This window comes from Trachemys scripta, chromosome 1 (genome assembly GCF_013100865.1).
Source record: "Trachemys scripta elegans isolate TJP31775 chromosome 1, CAS_Tse_1.0, whole genome shotgun sequence".
In the NCBI taxonomy this organism is placed as follows: domain Eukaryota; kingdom Metazoa; phylum Chordata; order Testudines; family Emydidae; genus Trachemys; species Trachemys scripta.
In genome coordinates this window covers 3,389,924-3,409,876 of record NC_048298.1, presented here as the reverse complement: position 1 = coordinate 3,409,876, position 19,953 = coordinate 3,389,924, and the positions used below count along the sequence as shown (strand labels likewise).

At 43.1% G+C, this 19,953-nt stretch overlaps 1 protein-coding gene across 1 annotated transcript in view; it reads left to right on the top strand.

The window, feature by feature from the left end:
- The window catches only part of GOLGB1 (golgin B1), a gene marked incomplete in the record, with an annotated part of 100,375 nt that overhangs the window by 49,452 nt on the left and 30,970 nt on the right, over positions 1-19,953 (top strand). Inside the window, 1 exon segment of the mRNA XM_034763621.1 lies at positions 2,752-4,702. Coding sequence (XP_034619512.1) covers positions 2,752-4,702 — 1,951 coding nt within the window.

Below are 19,953 nucleotides of genomic sequence, written 5' to 3'. Positions count from 1 at the left end.
TGACAAACAAATATGACTGTAATTTAAATGATGTTCCTTAAGATCAGAGAGATGCCAAAAGTTAAACATCTGGCTTAAAATGTGAAGAGTACATGAGAGTTTTTACTGTCTACATTTTAATAATTAACTGTTTCTTAGTAACATTAGTAAAGTTTTATTTCGCCAGATAGGATTTTTAAATCGACAGTGTTCTTTTTACAGAGAATAGCACAACTAGGCTTATACAGACTTTTTAAATTTTACATGGGAATAAGCCAATCAGAGGGAGTTTTCTAGCTCATTTTGGAAGGTAAAATGAATTCTAAAACTTTGCTAAATTATTGTAATTAATATTCGAGTGAAACAAGCCTGGGATTTTCAGGTCAGATAACCTGAGGGTAACAAAGTATTGTTAATTTATAAAGGAATACAATTATTGATTTCCCCTTCTCTGTCGTCAATCCCAAATTCACCAGCAGAAGTGTTTGCATTTTGGTATTCCCAACATTAGTATTGAAAAGGAACTTGGTGCAGGGATTATAACCTGAGAGTCTGTAAGAGACCAGGAAAAACTTGAACATGAAAACAAGTTAAAAACAGATGGCAAGAGAGAAAAAAATAAGACTACTTTATTCTTGGAAGCAAATCACTGACAGGGCTCAACATTGCTGTTCTGTGGCTGAAGTGGAGACTGGCCAGGTATACAAGTGGTAAACAACATCTAAAGCAGTCATGTGTCGGCAGCACCTAGATGCAGAGATGATAATATCTACAGTTAATGACTAGTCACTGACAAAGTTTGTTAACCCAGAGTTAAGATTGCCTGGAGGTACTCGTATTATTTTGGTGAAGCTCTATGACCTATGATATACAGGAGCTCAGACTAGATTATCACAGTGGTCCCTTCTGGCCTTGGAATCTATATGTAATTTATTTTATTTTCAAAAATAGTTTGAGCACTTTCTGATTTATCTGCTATATTCAGATTACATTTCTCCAAAATAAAAAAATAAAAAACTTTAATGGAGTCAGATTTTACCCAAATGTTTACAGTTCATTATCAGGCTTCTGCCAAGGGTGAGTTTCAAACTTTAAAGTTGATAGGATCTGGGAACTTTATGAAACACTGTTTTGTTTTGTTTTTGAGGGGCTTTGTCTTTGAAACCCCTTGCTCACATGCCCCCAGATTTGAATCACTAACTCTACCCTATGCTTCGCTGAGGCAAATTTGAAGACAACCTGTGTAAGTATGTGGATTTTAGAGCACTTAGACATCCTTGAAACAGGAAGGGCTTCCCATCCTTAGCTATAGCAGAACTGGCACTCTGCTATAACATTATATGAAATTAATCATCAGCACCTGCTTTGCTATATCCAGATGCTCTGCACAGCATAATGCTGAATGGGGAAATATCTAGGGAGGATGGAGGGAAGTGGGGGGGGGGGAGGCTCTACACATCCATCTGCAGTATAGGAGGTTCAGAGAGACGTGAAAGTGGCCCATACATCTCAGTGAGATGGTCTTTACTGAAATAGAATACCCTATAGAGATGAACAGCCTGAAATGATTCATAGATTCCAAGGCCAGAATGACCATTGTGATGATATAGTCTGACCTCCTGTATAACATAGGCCATAGAACTTCCCCACTATAATTCTTACATTATATCATTTAGAAAAACATCCTGTCTTGATTTAAAAATTGTCAGTGATGGAGAATCCACCATGATCCTTGGTAAATTGTTCCAATGGTTTATTAGGCTGTTAAAAATTTAAGCCTTATTTCCAGTCTGAATTTGTCTAGCTTCGACTTCCAGCCTCATGTTACACCTTTGCTACATTGACGAGCCCATTATTAAATATTTGTTCTCCAGGTAGATACTTATAGACTCTAAGTCACTCCTTAATCTTCTCTTTATTAAGCAAAATAGATAGGCTCAAAGAGCTCAATCACTATAAGGTGTGTTTCCTAATCCCTTAATCATTCTCGTGGCTCTTCTCTGAACCCTCTCCAATTTGTGATTGCTCTGAGATGTATGAACTGCTCCATTAATGTCAGTGGCTGTTACATCTCCGTCCCCCCACCTCAGGGCCGGAGAGCTTATGATATGTGTCAGAATGCCTATTCTCAACTCCCTGCCCCATTCTCAGCAGTGGGTTCTTGGTGCATGCTTCCAATGTGCCTGTTCTCAGCTCCCTGGCTAGAGGTGCAGGGTTTCCCCAGATCCTGGCTCACAGGGCAGAGAGAAGGGTCTCGGAGCCCCCATACAGTCACAACACACACCCAAGATCCTGGTCATAGATGCTGGAACTAGGGGTGCTGCCGCACCCCCTGGCTTGAAGTGGTTTCCATCATATCCAGAGTTTACAATTTGGTTCAATGGCTCTCAGAACCCCTACTATACAAATTGTTCCAGCACCATTGATCTTGGTGCATGCACACACAATAGAGGAGAATGTGAGCTGATAGGCACCCCGTCTCTCTTCTTCCTCTGCCTCCCTGCCACTCATCCCCATGTCCCCTCCCCAGTGTCTCTCCCCAATTCCTATCCCCTACCCCCATTTGTGGGTGATAGGGGAGAGAGGTGCTCTCGTGCTCCCATGAGGCACACCAGACTTCAAGGAAGTCCAAGTAACTGTGGATTTTAGAGTAGTTAGTCAAACTCTAAACCTTAACTCTGGTAGATCTTGCAGTCTACTATAAGGGATACAAATTTGGATATTGGGATATGTTGTAGATTTGTTTGTAATAGTCTACTGTCTGTTTTTCAGGCTGGAACACAACAAACAGGATTGGGAGTCTGAGTCTCAGAGAGTGATTCAGCAGCATCAAAAGATGTCTGACATGCTGCAGGAGGAAAACAAAGGGCTCATGTCTCAGTTAGAAGAGTATCAGAGACTGTATACAGACTCTCAAAATGAACTGCAGAAGCTGGATGCAGAAATCAAGTGCCTCAGAGACCAGCTTGCTGATTTGCATAACTCCTGCACTAAGTCTGAGGTAGCAAGAGAAGAAATGGAAAGTATGGTCAAGCAACAAGAGGCCAGCATCCAGAACTGTAAATTCAACTGTGAGCAGCTTGAGGCTGACCTGCAGGCCTCCAAGGACCTGACAAACAAGCTGCACAAAGAAATTGGTGCCAAAGATCAGAAGATTATCAGTCTACTGTCTGCCAAGGAGGAAGCAGTCATGACTGTTGTATCTGAGTTACAGCAGCAACACGGTGAAGAGGTTAAAAAGCTGGAGGACAGGCTGGGCAAGAAGGAAGAAGAGAAAGTGGCATTGGAAAATGAGAAAGAGAAAGCACTGGACAAGCTTAATCATCTCATGGAAACAATGAAGCTAACCAGAGAGGAAAGTAAGCAGCAGAAGTCACAGCTGGCTTCCTTCACCAAATGCATGTCTTCTCTGCAGGATGACAGAGACCGCGTGCTGAGAGACTATAAACAGCTGGAAGAGCGTCATCTTGTTATAATCCTGGAGAAAGACCAGTTGATTCAAGAGGCTGCTGCAGAGAACAACAAGCTCAAAGAGGAAATTCGAAGCTTCCATAGCCGGATGGATGACCTCAACTCTGAAAATGCCAAACTGGATGCAGAACTCGTGCGGTATAGGGAGGACCTGAACCAGGTGATTTCAATAAAGGATTCCCAGCAAAAGCAACTCCTCAAAACACAGCTTCAGCGAATCCAAGTGCTGGAAAATGAAAAGGTCAACATAGAAGGGCATCTGAAGGAGTCTGAGCATGCTGTGGAAGATCTCAGGCAGTGTGTGGAAGCCCTGAAAGAGGACAAACAAAGCATGTCCAAAGAGATTGAGAACATGACATTCTCTCTCTCTCAGATTCAGAGCGAGATGACAGCTTTACGTGAAGGTAGACTCATTGTGGAGCTGGAGACACAATTAAAAGATCGGGAGAAGGAGGTGCAAGAGCTGAGCGGTAAGCTTGCTCTCACACACAAGAGGGTAGCAGAACTAGAGGAGGAACTGGTCCATGTCCAAAGGAATGCAGCCAAGAAGGTGGGAGAGGCTGAGGACAAACTTAAGAATGAACTGAAGCACCTACATCATGATGCAGGGGTAATGCGAAATGAAACTGAAACAGCAGAAGAGAGGGTAGTAGAGCTGGCAAGGGACCTGATGGAAATGGAACAGAAACTTCTTACAGTCACAGAGGAAAACAAAGATCTGAGAGCCCAAATTCAGTCTTTTGGGAAGTCCATGAGCTCTCTCCAGGATAGCTGGGACCAAACCAATGAAGAGCTTCAGGTGCTGGGAAAGAAATACTCTGCAGACTTAGAGAAGCAGCAGTGTCTAGTGCAGAGCCTCCAGAAGGAGATGGCTCAATTACAGGAAGAGCAGCACTCCACTGCCAGAGAGAGAGAGACTCTGATGTCTGAATTAACAGCCCTGAAGAACGCTGATGATAAAAAAGGCCTGTTATTTCAGCTTGAGGAACTTAACCGGCAGCTCAGAGTCAAAGATGAAGAGCTTTTCCGCTTGTCTTTGGAACTGGAGGAGTCCTCCAGCCAGGTAAAGTCCTTCTCTAGGGCCATGGCAAGCCTGCAGGATGAGAGAGACCGTCTGTTGAGTGAATTGAACAAAGCACATAAGGTGGAAGAAGTGAAGCAGCAGACATCAGTGAACTCTTCCACCAGCCCTGCAGAAGTTCAGAGCCTGAAGAAGGCATTGTCCTCCTTACAGGATGACAGAGACAGACTGGTAAGTTCTCTTTCCCCCTCTCCCACCTTCAGGAATGTTGGCGGTAAAATTCCTAATGTTTCATTAGGGCTTCTCTTTAGAATTTTCCTTAAAACCCATGAGATCTAGGTCTGATATTTTAAATGTAAAAACATACAGCCGCTTCTTGTATACCATTGTTGTAACTCCATTGTTAACTTTAAGATAACTTCCATAATAAACTTGATTTTCAAACATAGACTCATAAAAATTAGAGGTGGGGAAACCTTGTCAACTTGCCCAGCCCATATCCTGAGGGCCAGTTCAGCATATCATAGTTTTTGATTCAATCTAATTTTAGAAGTTCCAAACAATGCCCCTTTCTTTGGGAAACCATTGCACAACTTCATACCCCGTCTCCCCAGACCTCAATCTGAATCCCATGTTTGTCTCATTACCTGTTTCCTCTTGCTCCAAAGCCTGTCACTTTGCATATGTATATGAAATAAGAAGGGAAAATTAAGGCTGAATATCAGGAGTGTCTTCCTGACAGTAAGGTCGTCGTCATCATTTAACATCAAGGCGTAGAGGCACACCATGGGGTCCAACCTTGTCGATGTCTCTAGGCACTATTGCCATACAAATGTTAAATGATAATGACAACCTTACTGTCAGGAAGACTTTTTCCTCATATTCATCATTAATTTTTGCTTTTTAGTTCATTCAGTTAGTCCAAGTTACAACCCCTGTACCACACTAGATAACTCCTCCCTTCTTTGGTGTTTACATGTTTGTAGACTATTTTGTCTCCCCCCTCAGTTGCTGCTTTGCCGAGCTTCTACCTACATTGCTCTTTTAATCTTTCCTCTTGATTTAATTTGTTGTCTTTCTGGTACACGGTGCTACCCAGAATTGAACACACTAGCTGGAGAGTCTGTTACCTCAGTAAGCAGTCTGTGTGTCCACAGTATGCAGATTCTGGGACTATAATGTGTTACCTGAGGAGGTTGGTTGTCAGAGTCAAATTTCAAAAAAAGACTAATTTTTCCTCTGTAAAATATTTCCTCGGCAAAAGTTACTCAACATTTTTCCAGCAAAGTATTTTTGGGAATATTTACTTGTCCTGTAAAGGGTTGGTTTGTGAAATTCAGAGACTACATTTTATCAGTAGAGTGTAAAATAGAGGACTCAATCTATTCTTAAACTATATCCATAATACTGCCTCATGCAGAGCAGATGTCTTAGCACTACTTTTCACTTACCACAGTGCCTTTCTTGGCAGTCTCCCAAAGTGTTTTGGAGACTAGTACAGGGGGTTCCAAAACCCAATCCATGTTTTGTGAATTGCGTTGCTTGTTTTTGTGTACACATCCTTGAAATTTTGCATCTGCTTGTGTATCTCCTTGTTGGATATTCTTAGATGTACGATGATGGATGTGGCATGAATACCTGAATAGAGTAGAACAGAATTAGATAGAAGTTATCACAAGATCCATTGAAGCTTCTGTGCCTCAATTTTGCTTCCAGATCTTTATAGCACGAGGATACAAAAAATTCTGTAAAAGATCTGGTGTCTCTGCCTATTGGACACTGATCCAGATGCCTTCCCTCACACTTACGGTATGCCCTGGATGAGATTATACAGTAGAACCTCAGAGTTGCAAACACCTCGGGCATGGAGGTTGTTCATAACTCTGAAATGTTTGTAACTCTGAACAAAACGTTATGGTGGTTGTTTCAATAATTTCAACTGAACATTGACTTAATACAGCTTTGAAACTTTATTATGGAGAAGAAAAATGCTGTTTTTAACTATCTTAATTTAAATGAAACAAGCACAGAAACCGTTTCCTTACTTTGTCATTTTTTTTGTCTCTGCTGCTGCCTGATTGTGTACTTCCGGTTCCAAATATGGTGTGTGGTTGACTGGTCAGTTCATAACACTGGTGTTTATAACTCTGAGGTTCTACTGTATAAACAGATACTCTAGTCCAGGGTTCTCAACTTTGCTCATAATGTGAGCCACATCTTCAAAGAGTGTCTCTCATGAACTCCCATTCACATTTACATAACATCCCTATAGCAATAACTTCAAGTGACAGTAGGAAAATGTTTAAATGTATTTTAGCAGAAAACAAGGAAGGGCCAGTATCATATATACACACTTGTAAAGTTGTAGCCAGTTATATATAAAAAACTTGATGCTTTTTTTTAAAGAAAAAGTTTCACAAAGCTGAAAACAACTACTGGGAAGAATAATTTAAACAAAAATCTTATGATAGTTAGGAATTGTTTAAAAAATCTACAACTGAGAAAGAAGGCCATGCTGGTTAAAAGACCAGCGTGGCTTAGAAGGGAGGTGAAGGCCACTATAAAATATATATATATATATATATATATAAAATGGGAAAGTTAATTGTTGTTAATATAAATAAGTTAGAAATTGTAAAAAAAAAAAAAATGATAAAGGAAGTGTACAGGATTGGGCCCTATCTTACAGCGCTCTCTTCTGGCTGGACTCATGCTTGTGCTTGTGCTAGCTGAACCCACGACCTCCCTGGGGAAATTCTGCCTGGGCCCTCTCACAGAATCCAGGGAAGGTAGTTTCTGGGCAGATTAAGTACTGTGGGTTTTATTTTAAGACTTCTTAGTGGAAATAGGATTAAAGCTTCAGAGGTTCAACCTGTACAGACTTTGAAGAGAGAGTCCCTTTCTCCAAGTCTGTCCCTCATCCCATGAGTTCATCAACCCAACAATTCCTGGTTCTTACCTCAGAGACGTTTTGTTAACAGGACTTTCCCCAATCTCCCTTCTGTCCATTGGTTTCTTGGCACCACTCCTCCCAGCAATTGCTCCAGCCTCTGGCTAAGTGTTGCAATCCCCTTCCATGTCCTGCTTCTCCTTCTATGAGAATCAGCCAGTTAAAATTGCAGGTCTTTCCCCAGGTACACGGGTTGGGCTAATTAGCCCGCCAGCTGCAGGCCTCTGATCCCAGAGGAATGGTATCACTTATGCCTTCACAGGAAGCAAAAGAACACGAGAAATCTATGGCTACTGGATTTAAGGATCATAAGAAGGAGTTTAAGTATATTATAAACAAAGAAAATCCCAACACTGGTAATGGTCCATTACTGGATGGAAATGATAGAATTATCAATAATAATGCAGAAAAAAGAGAAGTGTCCAATAAATATTTTTATTCTGTATTTGGGGGGAAAATGATAGGATTATATCTTATGATAATGGGTGATGAAAGACTTTCTATTCCACTAATATGGTATGGGTCTGCTGCTCAGTGGAGAAGGTGAATTGGTAATGGAAGATGATAGGAAGGCAGAGTTGCTCAGTGCCTGTTTTGCTTCAGTCTTCTCACAAAAAATAATGTGATGGATGACTAGCGAAGTTAACGTAGACACTAAAGGGTAAGGGATATAGATTGGAATAAGTAAAGAACATGTCAGAGATCTTCTGACCAATTTGAATGAATTCAAATCAGCGGGGCCAGATGCTATTCACCTGAGGGTACTGAAGGATTTCGCTGAAGAAATCTGAGGCAGTGGCAATAATATTACAAACTCGTGGATGACAGGATAGGTCCCAGAAGACTGGAGAAGGGCTAACATGGTGCCTATCTTTAAAAAGGGGGGAAAGGAGGAGGTGGGGAACTATAGATCAGTCAACCTGACTTTGATACCTGGGAAGCAGTGTATAAAACATTCAATTTGCAAATACCTGGAGGATGAAGGGATAATCACAAGCAGCCAGCATGGATTTACCAAGAACAAATCATGCCAAACCAGCTTGATTTCCTTCTTTGACAGGGTAACTAATGTAGTGGATGGGGGAATGTGGTGAACATATACCTGGACGTCAACAAGGCTTTAGACACAGTCCCACATGACATTCTGATTAGTAAGCTGGAGAAATGTGGGCTTGGTGGAACTACCATTAAGTGGATACATAATTGGTTAAACAACTGCAAACAAAGAGTCACTATCAATGGAATGATGTTGGTTTGGAGGGAGGTCTCAAGTTGAGTTCCACAGGGATCTGTTTTGGGTCCAGTGTTTAATATCTTTATTAATGACGTGGATGTAGGTATAAAGAGCAAACGGATCAAATCTGCAGATGAGACAAAGCTGGGGGGAGGCGGTGTTGCTAATACTTTGGAGGATAGAGCTAAAATTCAGAGGGATCTTGATAAATTGGACAACTGGGGTATAGACAACAAAATGAAATTCAGCAAAGACAAATGTAAGGTGCTGCATTTAGGGAAGAAAAGCCAAATGCAAAAATACAGAAAACTGGGTTGGCGGCAGCAGCACTGCTGAGAAGGATCTGGGACTTGTGGTGGATCACAACCTCAATATGAATCAACAATGTGATGATGTTGCAAAAAAGCAAATTCAATTTTAGATTGCATTAACGGAGACATTACTGCTCTATTGGGCGTTGGGTAGGCCTCAGCTGAGGTACTGTGTCCACTTTTGGTCACCAATGTATAGAAAGGATGTAGAAAAACTGGAAAGGATTCAGAGATGAGCAACAAAGATGATCAAAGGAATGAAATAAGAACATAAGAATGGCCATACTGGATCAGACCAAAGTTCTATCTAGCCCAGTATCCTGTCTTCAGACAGTGGCCAATGCTTGGTGCCCCAGAGGGAATTAACTGAACAGGTAATCATGAAGTGATTCAGTAGCTATTATCCATTCCCAGCTTCTGGCAAATAGAGGCTAGGGACATTTCAGGGCATGGTTTTGCATCCCTGCCCATCCTGGCAAATAGCCATTGAGGACCTATCCTCCATGATGCAAGCCATATGAGCAAAGGCTGAAGGAACTGGGTATGTTTAGTTTGCAAAAGAGGAGATTAAGGGGGCTATGATAGCAGTCTTCAAATACTTTAAAGGCTGCCATAAAAAAGATAGAGAAAAGTTGTTCTCTTTTGCCACAGAGGGCAGGACGAGAGGCAGTTGGTTCAAACTACAGCATAGCAGATTTAGATTAAATCTCAGGGGAAACTTCCTAACTGTAAGAACAGTAGGACAATGGAACAGACTGCCTAGGGAGGTTGTGGAAGCTCCTTCACTGAAGGTTTTCAAAAGGAGTCTGTATAGCCATGTGTTTCGGATAGTTTAGAGACAACAAATCCTGCATCTTGGGAGGGGATTAGACTATATGACCCTTCTAACCCTGTGATTCTGTGAATATCTCAGGAAGATGTTAAACAGCAGCTGCTAAAGTTAAACATGTTTAAATCAGCAGGTTGAGGAGCTCACTGGACCCTAATGTTAATATTCACTACCTCTTGGAACAGTGGGGAAGTTCCAGAAGACTGAAGGAAAGCTAATGTGTCAGTATTTAAAGCGGGTAAATGGGATGACTTGGGTCATTCTAGGCCTATTAGCTGGACATCGATCCTTTTATTAAAAAAAAAAAAAAAAAAGGCAGAGGGTAATATAACGAATGTAAATCAACATGGGTTTATGGAAAATAGATCCTGTCAAACTAACCTGATATTATTTTTATGATATGTTTGGTTGATAAAGGTAATAATGTTGATGTAATAGACCTCTGTAAAGCATTTGACTTGGTACCACATAACATTTTGATTAAAAAACTAGAATGTTATAAAATTAATATGGCATACATTACATGGATTAATTGCTGGCTAAATGACAGGTCTTGAAATGTTACTGTAAATGGGAACTAATCCATTGATATTGTGCTTTTCTAGGGAGGTTCCACAGGAATCAGTTTTGGCCCTATATTATTTAACATTTTTATCAATGACCTGGAAGAAAACAAAATCATTAACAATGTAATTTTCAGATGACCTAAAGATTGGGGGAGTGGTAAATAATGAAGAGGACAGATCATTGATACACAATGAACTGGATCTGTTGCTAAGCTGAATGCAAGCAAACAATACGCATTTTAATACTACAAAATGTAATGTGTATATATCTAGGAACAAAGAATGTAGGCCATACATACAGGATGGGGGACTCTATCCTGGGAAGCAGTGACTCTGAAAGAGTTGAGGGTTGTGGTAGATAATCAGGTGAACATGAGCTCCCAGTGCAACTTGGTAGCCAAAAGGGCTAATCCTAGAAATTTAGGGCAGGAAAGTTGTGCAAGAGGTCATATAATAAAATCATAGAAGATTAGGCTTGGAAGAGACCTCAGGAGGTCATCTAGTCCAACCCCCTGCTCAAAGCAAGACCAACATCCCAACCAGGGCTTTGTCAAGCCGGGCCTAAAAAATCTATAAGGGTGGAGATTCCACCACCTCCTTATGTAACCCATTCCAGTGCTTCACCACCCTCCTAGTGAAATAGTGTTTCCTAATATCCAACCTAGACCTCCCCCACTGCAACTTGAGACCATTGCTGCTTGTTCTGTCATCTGCCACCACTGAGAACAGCCTAGCTCCATCCTTTTTGGAACCCCCCTTCGGGTGGGTAGAAGGCTGCTATCAAATCCCCCCTCACTCTTCTCTTCTGCAAACTAAACAAGCCCAGATCCCTCAGCCTCTCCTCGTAAGTCATGTGCCCCAGCCCCCTGATCATTTTCGTTGCCCTCCGCTGGACTCTCTCCAATTTGTCCACATCCTTTCTGTAGTTGGGGGCCCAAAACTGGACACACAACTCCAGATATGGCCTCACCAGAGCCAAATAGAGGGAAATAATCACTTCCCTCAATCTGCTGGCAATTCTCCTACTAATGCAGCCCAATATGCCATTAGCCTTCTTGGCAACAAGGGCACACTGCTGACTTATATCCAGCTTCTCATCCTCTGTAATCCCCAGGTCCTTTTCTGCAGAACTGCTGCTTAGCCAGTCGGTCCCCAGCCTGTAGCGGTGCATGGGATTCTTCCGTCCTAAGTGCAGGACTCTGCACTTGTCCTTGTTGAACCTCATCAGATTTCTTTTGGCTCAATCCTCCAATTTGTTTAGGTCACTCTGGACCCTATCCCTACCCTCCAGCATATCTACCTCTCCCCGCAGCTTCGTGTCATCTGCGAACTTGCTGAGGGTGCAATCTGTCCCATCATCCAGATCATTAATAAAGATGTTGAACAGTCCTTATTGTCCCTTTGCCTGTGCTCAGGCAGGATTCAGTATACCTAGGCCATCTCCGATAGATTTATAAAAAGTAACAGAGAGTCCTGTGGCACCTTTAAGACTATCAGATGTATTGGAGCATAAGCTTTCGTGGGTGAATGCCCACTTCGTCGGATGCATCTGACGAAAGCTTATGCTCCAGTACATCTGTTAGTCTTAAAGGTGTCACAGGACTCTCTGTTGCTTTTTACAGATCCAGACTAACACGGCTACCCCTCTGATACTTGACACCTGATAGATTTAGCTAACCTGTTATTAAAAACCTCCAATGATGGGGATTCCACAACATCCTAGTAACCTGTTCCAGTGCTTAACTATCCTTGTAATATCTAACCTAAGTCTCCCTTGCTGCAAATTAAGCCATTTACTTCTTGTCCTACCCTCTGTGGACATGGAGAGCAATTGATTACCATCCTCTTTATAACAAACTTTTACATATTTGAAGATTATTATAATTTTTCTTCTCTAGAATAAACATGCCTAGTTATTTCAACCTTTCCTCATAGGTCATGTTTTCTAAGCTTCTTATCTTATCAAAAAAATTGACACACTCTCCAGTTTCTCAACATCTTTCTTAGTGTGATGCCCAAAACTGGACACAGTACTCCACGTGAGGCCTCACCAATGCCAAGTAGAGTGGAACAATTACCTCCCATGTCTTAATACGACATTCCTGTTAATAAGTCCCAGAATGACATTTGCATTATTCTCAACAGCATCATCACTGCTGACTCATATTCATTATAACTCCCAGCTTCTTTTCTGCAGTACTGTTGCCTAGTCAGTTATTGTTCTTCAAGGAATGTCCCTGTGGGTGCTCCACTTTAGGTGTCTGTGCGCCCTGTGCCTAAAATCAGAGACACCATCATGGTCTTGTGCCACTCGAGGCAGTTACATAGCACTGTGCGACCAACTGTCCCTCAGTTCCTTCTTTACTGCCTTTGGCTTGAGTTGGAACAACTTAGCAGCACCTCATTTACCCTTAGAAAACATAGCTTATAGTAGTTAGTTATCAGGGTTACTACCCTTACTTCTTTATTCTTTATCCAAAAAGAAATTATTCTCCTCTATAATAGATCTCATAACCTTGTGTTTAGCAGGCCAGTGTTCAAACCACTGAGCTATCCCTATCCCCTTAGAGTAGGAAGATAAGTTACAATCCTTCCAAGTTACTACTCCCTTTTAGCAAAAACTGTCTCTCTCCAGCATGCCTGGATCACCCGGCTTTAAACACTGTCTGACTTGCAGACTATCAATTCTGATCTCGGATGGACACACACACTGCATCCACTGTCTCGGTGAGACTCGCATTCCCCAAAAGTGCCCACGCTGCTGAAACATTACGGCTAGAACAAGGAAGGTGAGAGACCTCCAGTTAAAACTTTTGATGATGAAGAAATGCTTGAGACCCGCCTCAGACCCCGAGTCAAGGACCCCTCTGGGCCAATGGTCACCATTAGCAGCCTTTGACAGAGGTCCTGTCTCAACAGCCTCCATAAAAGAGCGTGTACCTAAAAAAGCCACACACAAAACAGAATCAGTCTTTGCTTCGCTGGGAATCCACTAAGAAAAAGCAATCGCCTCCTAACAAGTACTCCTCAGTGCCATTGGCACTGAGTACATCGGACTCTGAGGCACCAGGTCCCTCTGGCACTGTGAGCACTCAGAGAGCAAAAGACCCGAAGTGGGCAAGCTCTGTGTCTCAGAGGGCAAACTTATGCCCTCGGCACCAGTATACATGGAGCTGAAGAGGCGCTCAGCACTGAGCAGCAAAATGGTGCCACCTGCGGTACCTACCCAACACGGCACAAGACCTGCAGCATCGACTTTTGTAGATCATACGCCTGCACTGCCAGCAATGCCAACTCTGGCACCGACGCTCCCGGTGCCACATCAGTTCTTGCAACATACAGACCTGATGGTCTTCTCAACCCCGGAATCTCCACTCCTCGGTACTGGTGGTACTCCAACTTGATTGGTACTGAGCCGACTGACTACTTCACTGTGGTCAGCTCCCACTCTTTCCAGTGACGATGACAATGAGGATGAAAGAGTGATTTAAAAACACCTCATCGCTCCTCACCCAACCTGGACCATCACACTGGCTGGAATACCCCCTACTGCAGATGCACATACCTGGTTTGGGGACCTATGGGCTCTAGCAGCCATGCCATTCCAACCTAACTAGCTATACTGGGATCCGTGGGCATTATACAGGGCTCAACATTGGAGGGCCCCTAGCCCATCAAGATCAAGAGCGCCACAATCACCATCACCACCTCATAGAATCATAGAATATAAGGGTTGGAAGGGACCTCAGGATGTCATCTAGTCCAACCCCCTGCTCAAAGCATTACCAATTCCCAACTAAATCATCCCAGCCAGGGCTTTGTCAAGCCAGGCCTTAAAAACCTCCAAGGAAGGAGATTCCACCACCTCCCTAGGTAACGCATTCCAGTGCTTCACCACCCTCCTAGTGAAATAGTGTTTCCTAATATCCAACCTAGACCTCCCCCACTGGAACTTGAGACCATTGCTCCTTGTTCTGTCATCTGCCACCACTGAGAACAGCCGAGCTCCATCCTCTTTGGAACCCCCCTTCAGGTAGTTGAAGGCTGCTATCAAATCCCCCCTCATTCTTCTCTTCTGGAGACTAAACAATCCCAGTTCCCTCAGCCTCTCCTCATAAGTCATGTGCTCCAGACCCCTAATCATTTTTGTTGCCCTCCCCCACCGCCCTCAGAGACACAGGAAGAAATGACTGAGGAAACGGAAGGAAATCTCAGATCAGGAAGCCTCACCACCGCCTAACTTGTCATCTTTGTCACCAGACAAAACGATAATGCCCCCACCTCCCACCACAGGGGATGACTTCAAGTAGTTCCAGGAACTCTTTAAAAGGGTGTTAGAGTCACTGGACGTATCCCTCGAAGAGGTGCTAGAGTCACAACATAAACTGTTAGACATACTCTAGACATCGACCTAAACAAAGATTGCGCTACTGATCAATGATGCTATTATGGAGCCTGCCAAAACCATCTGGCAGACACCCGCAACTGCAACACCATCGTGCAAAAGATAGGACAGAAAGTACTATATAGCATCTAAGAGAGCAGAATTTTTGTTTACGCACCCCACACCAAACTCCTTGGTAGTGGAGGCAGTAAATGAGAGGGGGAAACAGCACCACACCAGAGCAACCCCATGAGACAAAGACTAGAAGAGGCTAGACCTCTTCGGTCTCAAGACATATTCTTCTGCCACATTACAATTTCATATAGCAAATTACGAGGCTTTACTGGACAAATGTACTCTCAAAGTTTTCTCAAAAATGTCAGAATTTATTGACCATTTACCTGAGGATAAAAAAGAACAGTTCAAGGCTAATATCACCACAGGTCTCACTTGACTCTGCAGATACGGCTGCACAATCCATCGCAACATCTGTTGTCATGCGCCATGCATGTTGGCTACATCTTTTGGGATTTCCCAGGGAAGTCCAGTCGACTGTCGAGGATCTGCCTTCGAAGGCCCAAAATTATTTGTGGCTAAAACAGATGAGTCCCTCCATACCCTTAAGGGCAACCTTAAAATCTCTGGGCATCTACACACCTGCAAATAAAAAGAAATAGGGCAGGTATTATATCCAGATATTTCACTCACCACCGTACACACAACCTCACAGGCAGTATGACCAATGGCATAAACAAAGACAAACCAGATGTCGGCAAAACCAAAATCAACCCTTGACATCCCAGCAGTCCACCTTGAGACAACAATTTTGAAGGTGTGGTCGCGGGCACAAGACCACCATACTCTCTAACTCAGGAAACAGAAACTGTCTCCCATCCATTCAGAGATCATCACCATTTTACCAAGTCTGGAACACCATCACAACAGACGGGTTTTGGAAATTATCTAAAACAGTTATTCCATCCCCTTTCCCTCTATCCCCCCTACCCACCCTCTTTCCCTATCCCTCTTCAATAAGCGCCACACAGAGCACGATAACACTTCACAAACTTAGGGCTACAAATAAATAGTCAGAAGTCCACACTGACCCCCGTCCAGATACTAGGATTTATTGGAGCTTGCTTCATCTGTGCAACAGCGACGCTACCTCAACCACTCTTTATCAGACTCGTCAACTTAATTTCAACAGTGACAGACAGTCCACAAGTATTGGCCAGGACGTGTCTCCAACTATTAGGCTATATGGCAGCACCGACGTTTGTTGTCGAACATGCCAGACTTCACATGAGATGCCTGCAGACCTGGCTTCGAACAGTGTACACTCCAAACAGACTCAGCCTAAGCAGATGGCTCACAATGCTGAGGAAGGTAAAAGACTCACTCAAATGGTGGACACAATCAAGAAACGTCTGCACAGGGGCCCCATTTCTACAAAGGACCCCAACAATGATAATCACCACAGATGCCTCTCTAATAGGCTGGGGAGCACATTTACTTAACAACACAGTCCAAGGCTGATGGTCCCCTTCAGAATTCAACATGCACATAAACTTGCTGGAGCTAATGGCAGTCAGCCACACATACAGTCACTCCCTACCTCTAATAAAAAACAAAGCCATCAGGATCCCCCCGGATAGTGTAGCGTGCATGTCTTACATAAACTGCCAAAGTGGTGCACGATCACAATCCGTATGCACAGAAGTGATATGGCTCTGGAATTGGTGCATCAGCAACAACATCCACATGTTGGCATCCTACCTGCTGGGATGCCAAAACTCAACAGCCTTAAGCCGAGATTTTGCACAGAGCCACGAATGGGAGATAGATCCCAGTGCTCTATATACAGTATGCAAACTATGGGGATTCCCTATCCTAGACCTCTTTGCAACAGCACAGAATACCACGTGACCATGATATTGCTCCAGAGCAGGATTGCGAGCCCTCTCCCTAGGTGATGCTCTCATATGGGATCATAGAATCATAGAAAATTAGGGTTGGAAGAGACCTCAGGAGGTCATCTAGTCCAACCCCCTGCTCAAAGCATGCACCATTAATGTATGCATTTCCTCCGACCCCACTCTTAACCCGTGTCGTACACGAGTTCCAGAAAGACAAATCCAAAGTAATCGTCATAACGCCAACATGACCCAGGCAAACACGATTCCCATACCTTCTGAGGATGGTGATGCACCCACCTCAAACCCTTCCCCTAATACCTCCTCACCTCTCACAAGATACGAGACACGTCCACCATCCCAACCTCGCAGTTCTCCACCTAAAGGCCTGGCTGCTCCGTGGCTAAGAGGGGTCGAGATTGCCTGTTTGGAGGAAGTAAAAAGACATATTACTGAACAGCCGTAGAACGAGTAGAAGAAACACATATCCATAAGTGGAAATGGTTCAACACTTGGTGCCAAGATACACAGATTTTTGCCTATATTTTGCCCGTTACCAAGAGTCCTGGGTTACATATTAGAACTTAAAAAATTTGGGCTGTCCATAAGCTCTATCAAGGTATACTTGGCGGCTATTACAGCCTTCCACAAGAAAGTGGATGGAGTCACCATATTTGTTCACCCAACCACTAAACGCTGAGAGGCATTGAGAACACTTACAGCACAAGAAACCTGCCATCCATGTGAGACCTCAACCTAGTCTTTCGCTGACTCTTGGGAAAGCTATTTGAGCTCCTCATTACCTGCTCATTACTCCACCTATCTATGAAGGTGGCCTTCCTCATCGCCATCACATCCGCCAGCCAGGCGGGAGAACTAGGTGCCCTAATAGCATATCCCCCTTATACAATGTTCTTTAAAGTTACTTTAAGACCACACCCCAAGTTCCTACTCAAAGTCACTTCCCCCTTCATTTGAACCAGCACATTTACTTACCTGTATTTTTCAAAAATACATATGCAGGCAAAAGGGAGGCATCACTTCACACATTGGACATTGGCAGAACTTTGACTTTCTACATTGAAAGAACAAAAACATTTAGGAAATCATGAGACTATTTGCCTCCATAACAGAATGCTCAATAGCCCAAACAATCTCAAAACAGAGACTGTCCAAATGGATATTGGGATGCATCTACCTTTGTTACCAAAAGAGTCACCTACAAGCCCCAGTGGGAGTACTCTCTACCAGAGCACAGGCAGCATCTGTGGCTTTTCTCAACAACATACCCATTACTGACATTTGCAGAGCAGCAACCTGAGCATCAGCCCGCACATTCATGAAACACTATGCTATAGAGCAACAATCAGCATCAGATGCTCGCTTTGGGCTTGCTGTGTTATCCACCATCCATAACACAACTCTGAAGCCTCTCCCTTCCACAGAGAGAGACTGCCCAACAGGCACCTAAAGTGGAGCACTCACAGGGACACTCCTCAAAGAAGAAGAAGAGGGTTACTCACCTTGTGCAGTAACTGGGGTTCTTCAAGATGGTTGTCCCTGTGGGTGCTCCACTACCCTCCCTCATCCCCCTCTACTTTGGAGTTTTCACACTGATTCTCTGCGGTAGAAAAGGAACCAAGGGACGTTTGGTTGCGCAATGCTATTTAACTGCCTCAAGTGGCGTGAGACCGTAACGGCGCATGCACAACCCAACAAGGCAGGTGCAGGGCACACAGACACCTAAAGTGGAGCACCCAATGGGACAACCATCTCAAAGAACCTCCGTTACTGTACAAGGAGAGTAACCTTCTCTTCCCCCATTTTGCAGTCGTGCATTTGATTTTTTTTCCTTCCTGCGCCTAGTAGTTTGTAATTATCTTTATTGAATTTCATCTTCTTATTACTGATTTCAGACCAATTCTCCGATTAAGATTGGATTAGATTGAGTTCTAATCCTGTTCTCCAAAATGTTTGCAACCCCTGTCAGTTTGATGTCATCCGCAAATTTTGTAAATGTATTCTCTACTTCATCATCCAAGTTGTTAATGAAAATATTGAATAGTACAAGACTCAGGAGAGAACAATGTGGGACCCCACTCACTTGATAGGTATTCCTCGTTTGACTGGGGACCATTGTCAAGTACTCTTTGAGTATAGTTTTTCAATCAGTTGTCCACTCACTTTATACTAATTTCATGAAGACCACATTTTCATAGTTTTCTTATGAATATAGAATCATATAACTGGAAGGGACCTCAATAGGTCATCTAGTCCAGTCCCCTGCACTCAAGGCAGGACTAAGTATTATCTAGACCATCCCTGACTGGTGTTTCTCCAACCTGCTCTTAAAAATCCCCTATGATGGAGATTCCACAACCTCCCTAGGCAATTTATTCCAGTTCTTAACCACTCTGACAGGAAGTTTTTCCTAATGTCCAACCTAAATCACCCTTGCTGCAATTTAAGCCCATTGCTGCTTGTCCTATCCTCAGAAGTTAAGGAGAAATATTTTTCTCCCTCCTCCTTGTAACAACCTTTTATGTACTTGAAAACTGTTATGTCCTGTCTCAGTCTTCTTTTCTCCAGACTAAACAAACCCATTTTTTTTCAGTCTTACCTCATAGGCCATGTCTTCTAGACCTGTAATCATTTTTGTTGCTCTTAAAAAAAAATTAATGGAGATATCCCATCTCCTAGAACTGGAAGGGACCTTGAAAGGTCATTGAGTCCAGCCCCCTGCCTTCACTAGCAGGACCAAGTACTGATTTTGCCCCAGATCCCTAAGTGGCCCCCTCAAGGATTAAACTCACAACCCTGGGTTTAGCAGGCCAATGCTCAAACCACTGAGCTATCCCTCCCCCCAAAATCTTCTCTGGATTTTCTCCAATTTGTCCACATCTTTCCTGAAATGTGGCGCCCAGAACTGGACAATACTCTGATTGAGGCCTCTAATCAGTGTGGAGTAGAGCGGAAGAATTACATCTCGTGTCTCGCTTACAATACTCCTGCTAATACATCCCAGAAGGATTTTATTTATGTATTTATTTATTTTATTTGCAAGAGTGTTATGCTGTTGATTCATATTTAGCATGCGATCCAATATGATCCTCAGATCCCTTTCTGCAGTACTCCTTCCTAGGCAGTCATTTCCCATTTTGTATGTGTGCAACTGATTGTTCCTTCCAAAGTGGAGTACTTTGCATTTGTCCTTATTGAATTTCATCCTATTTACTTCAGACTATTTCTCCAGTTTGTCCAGATCATTTTGAATGTTAATCCTGTCCTCCAAAGC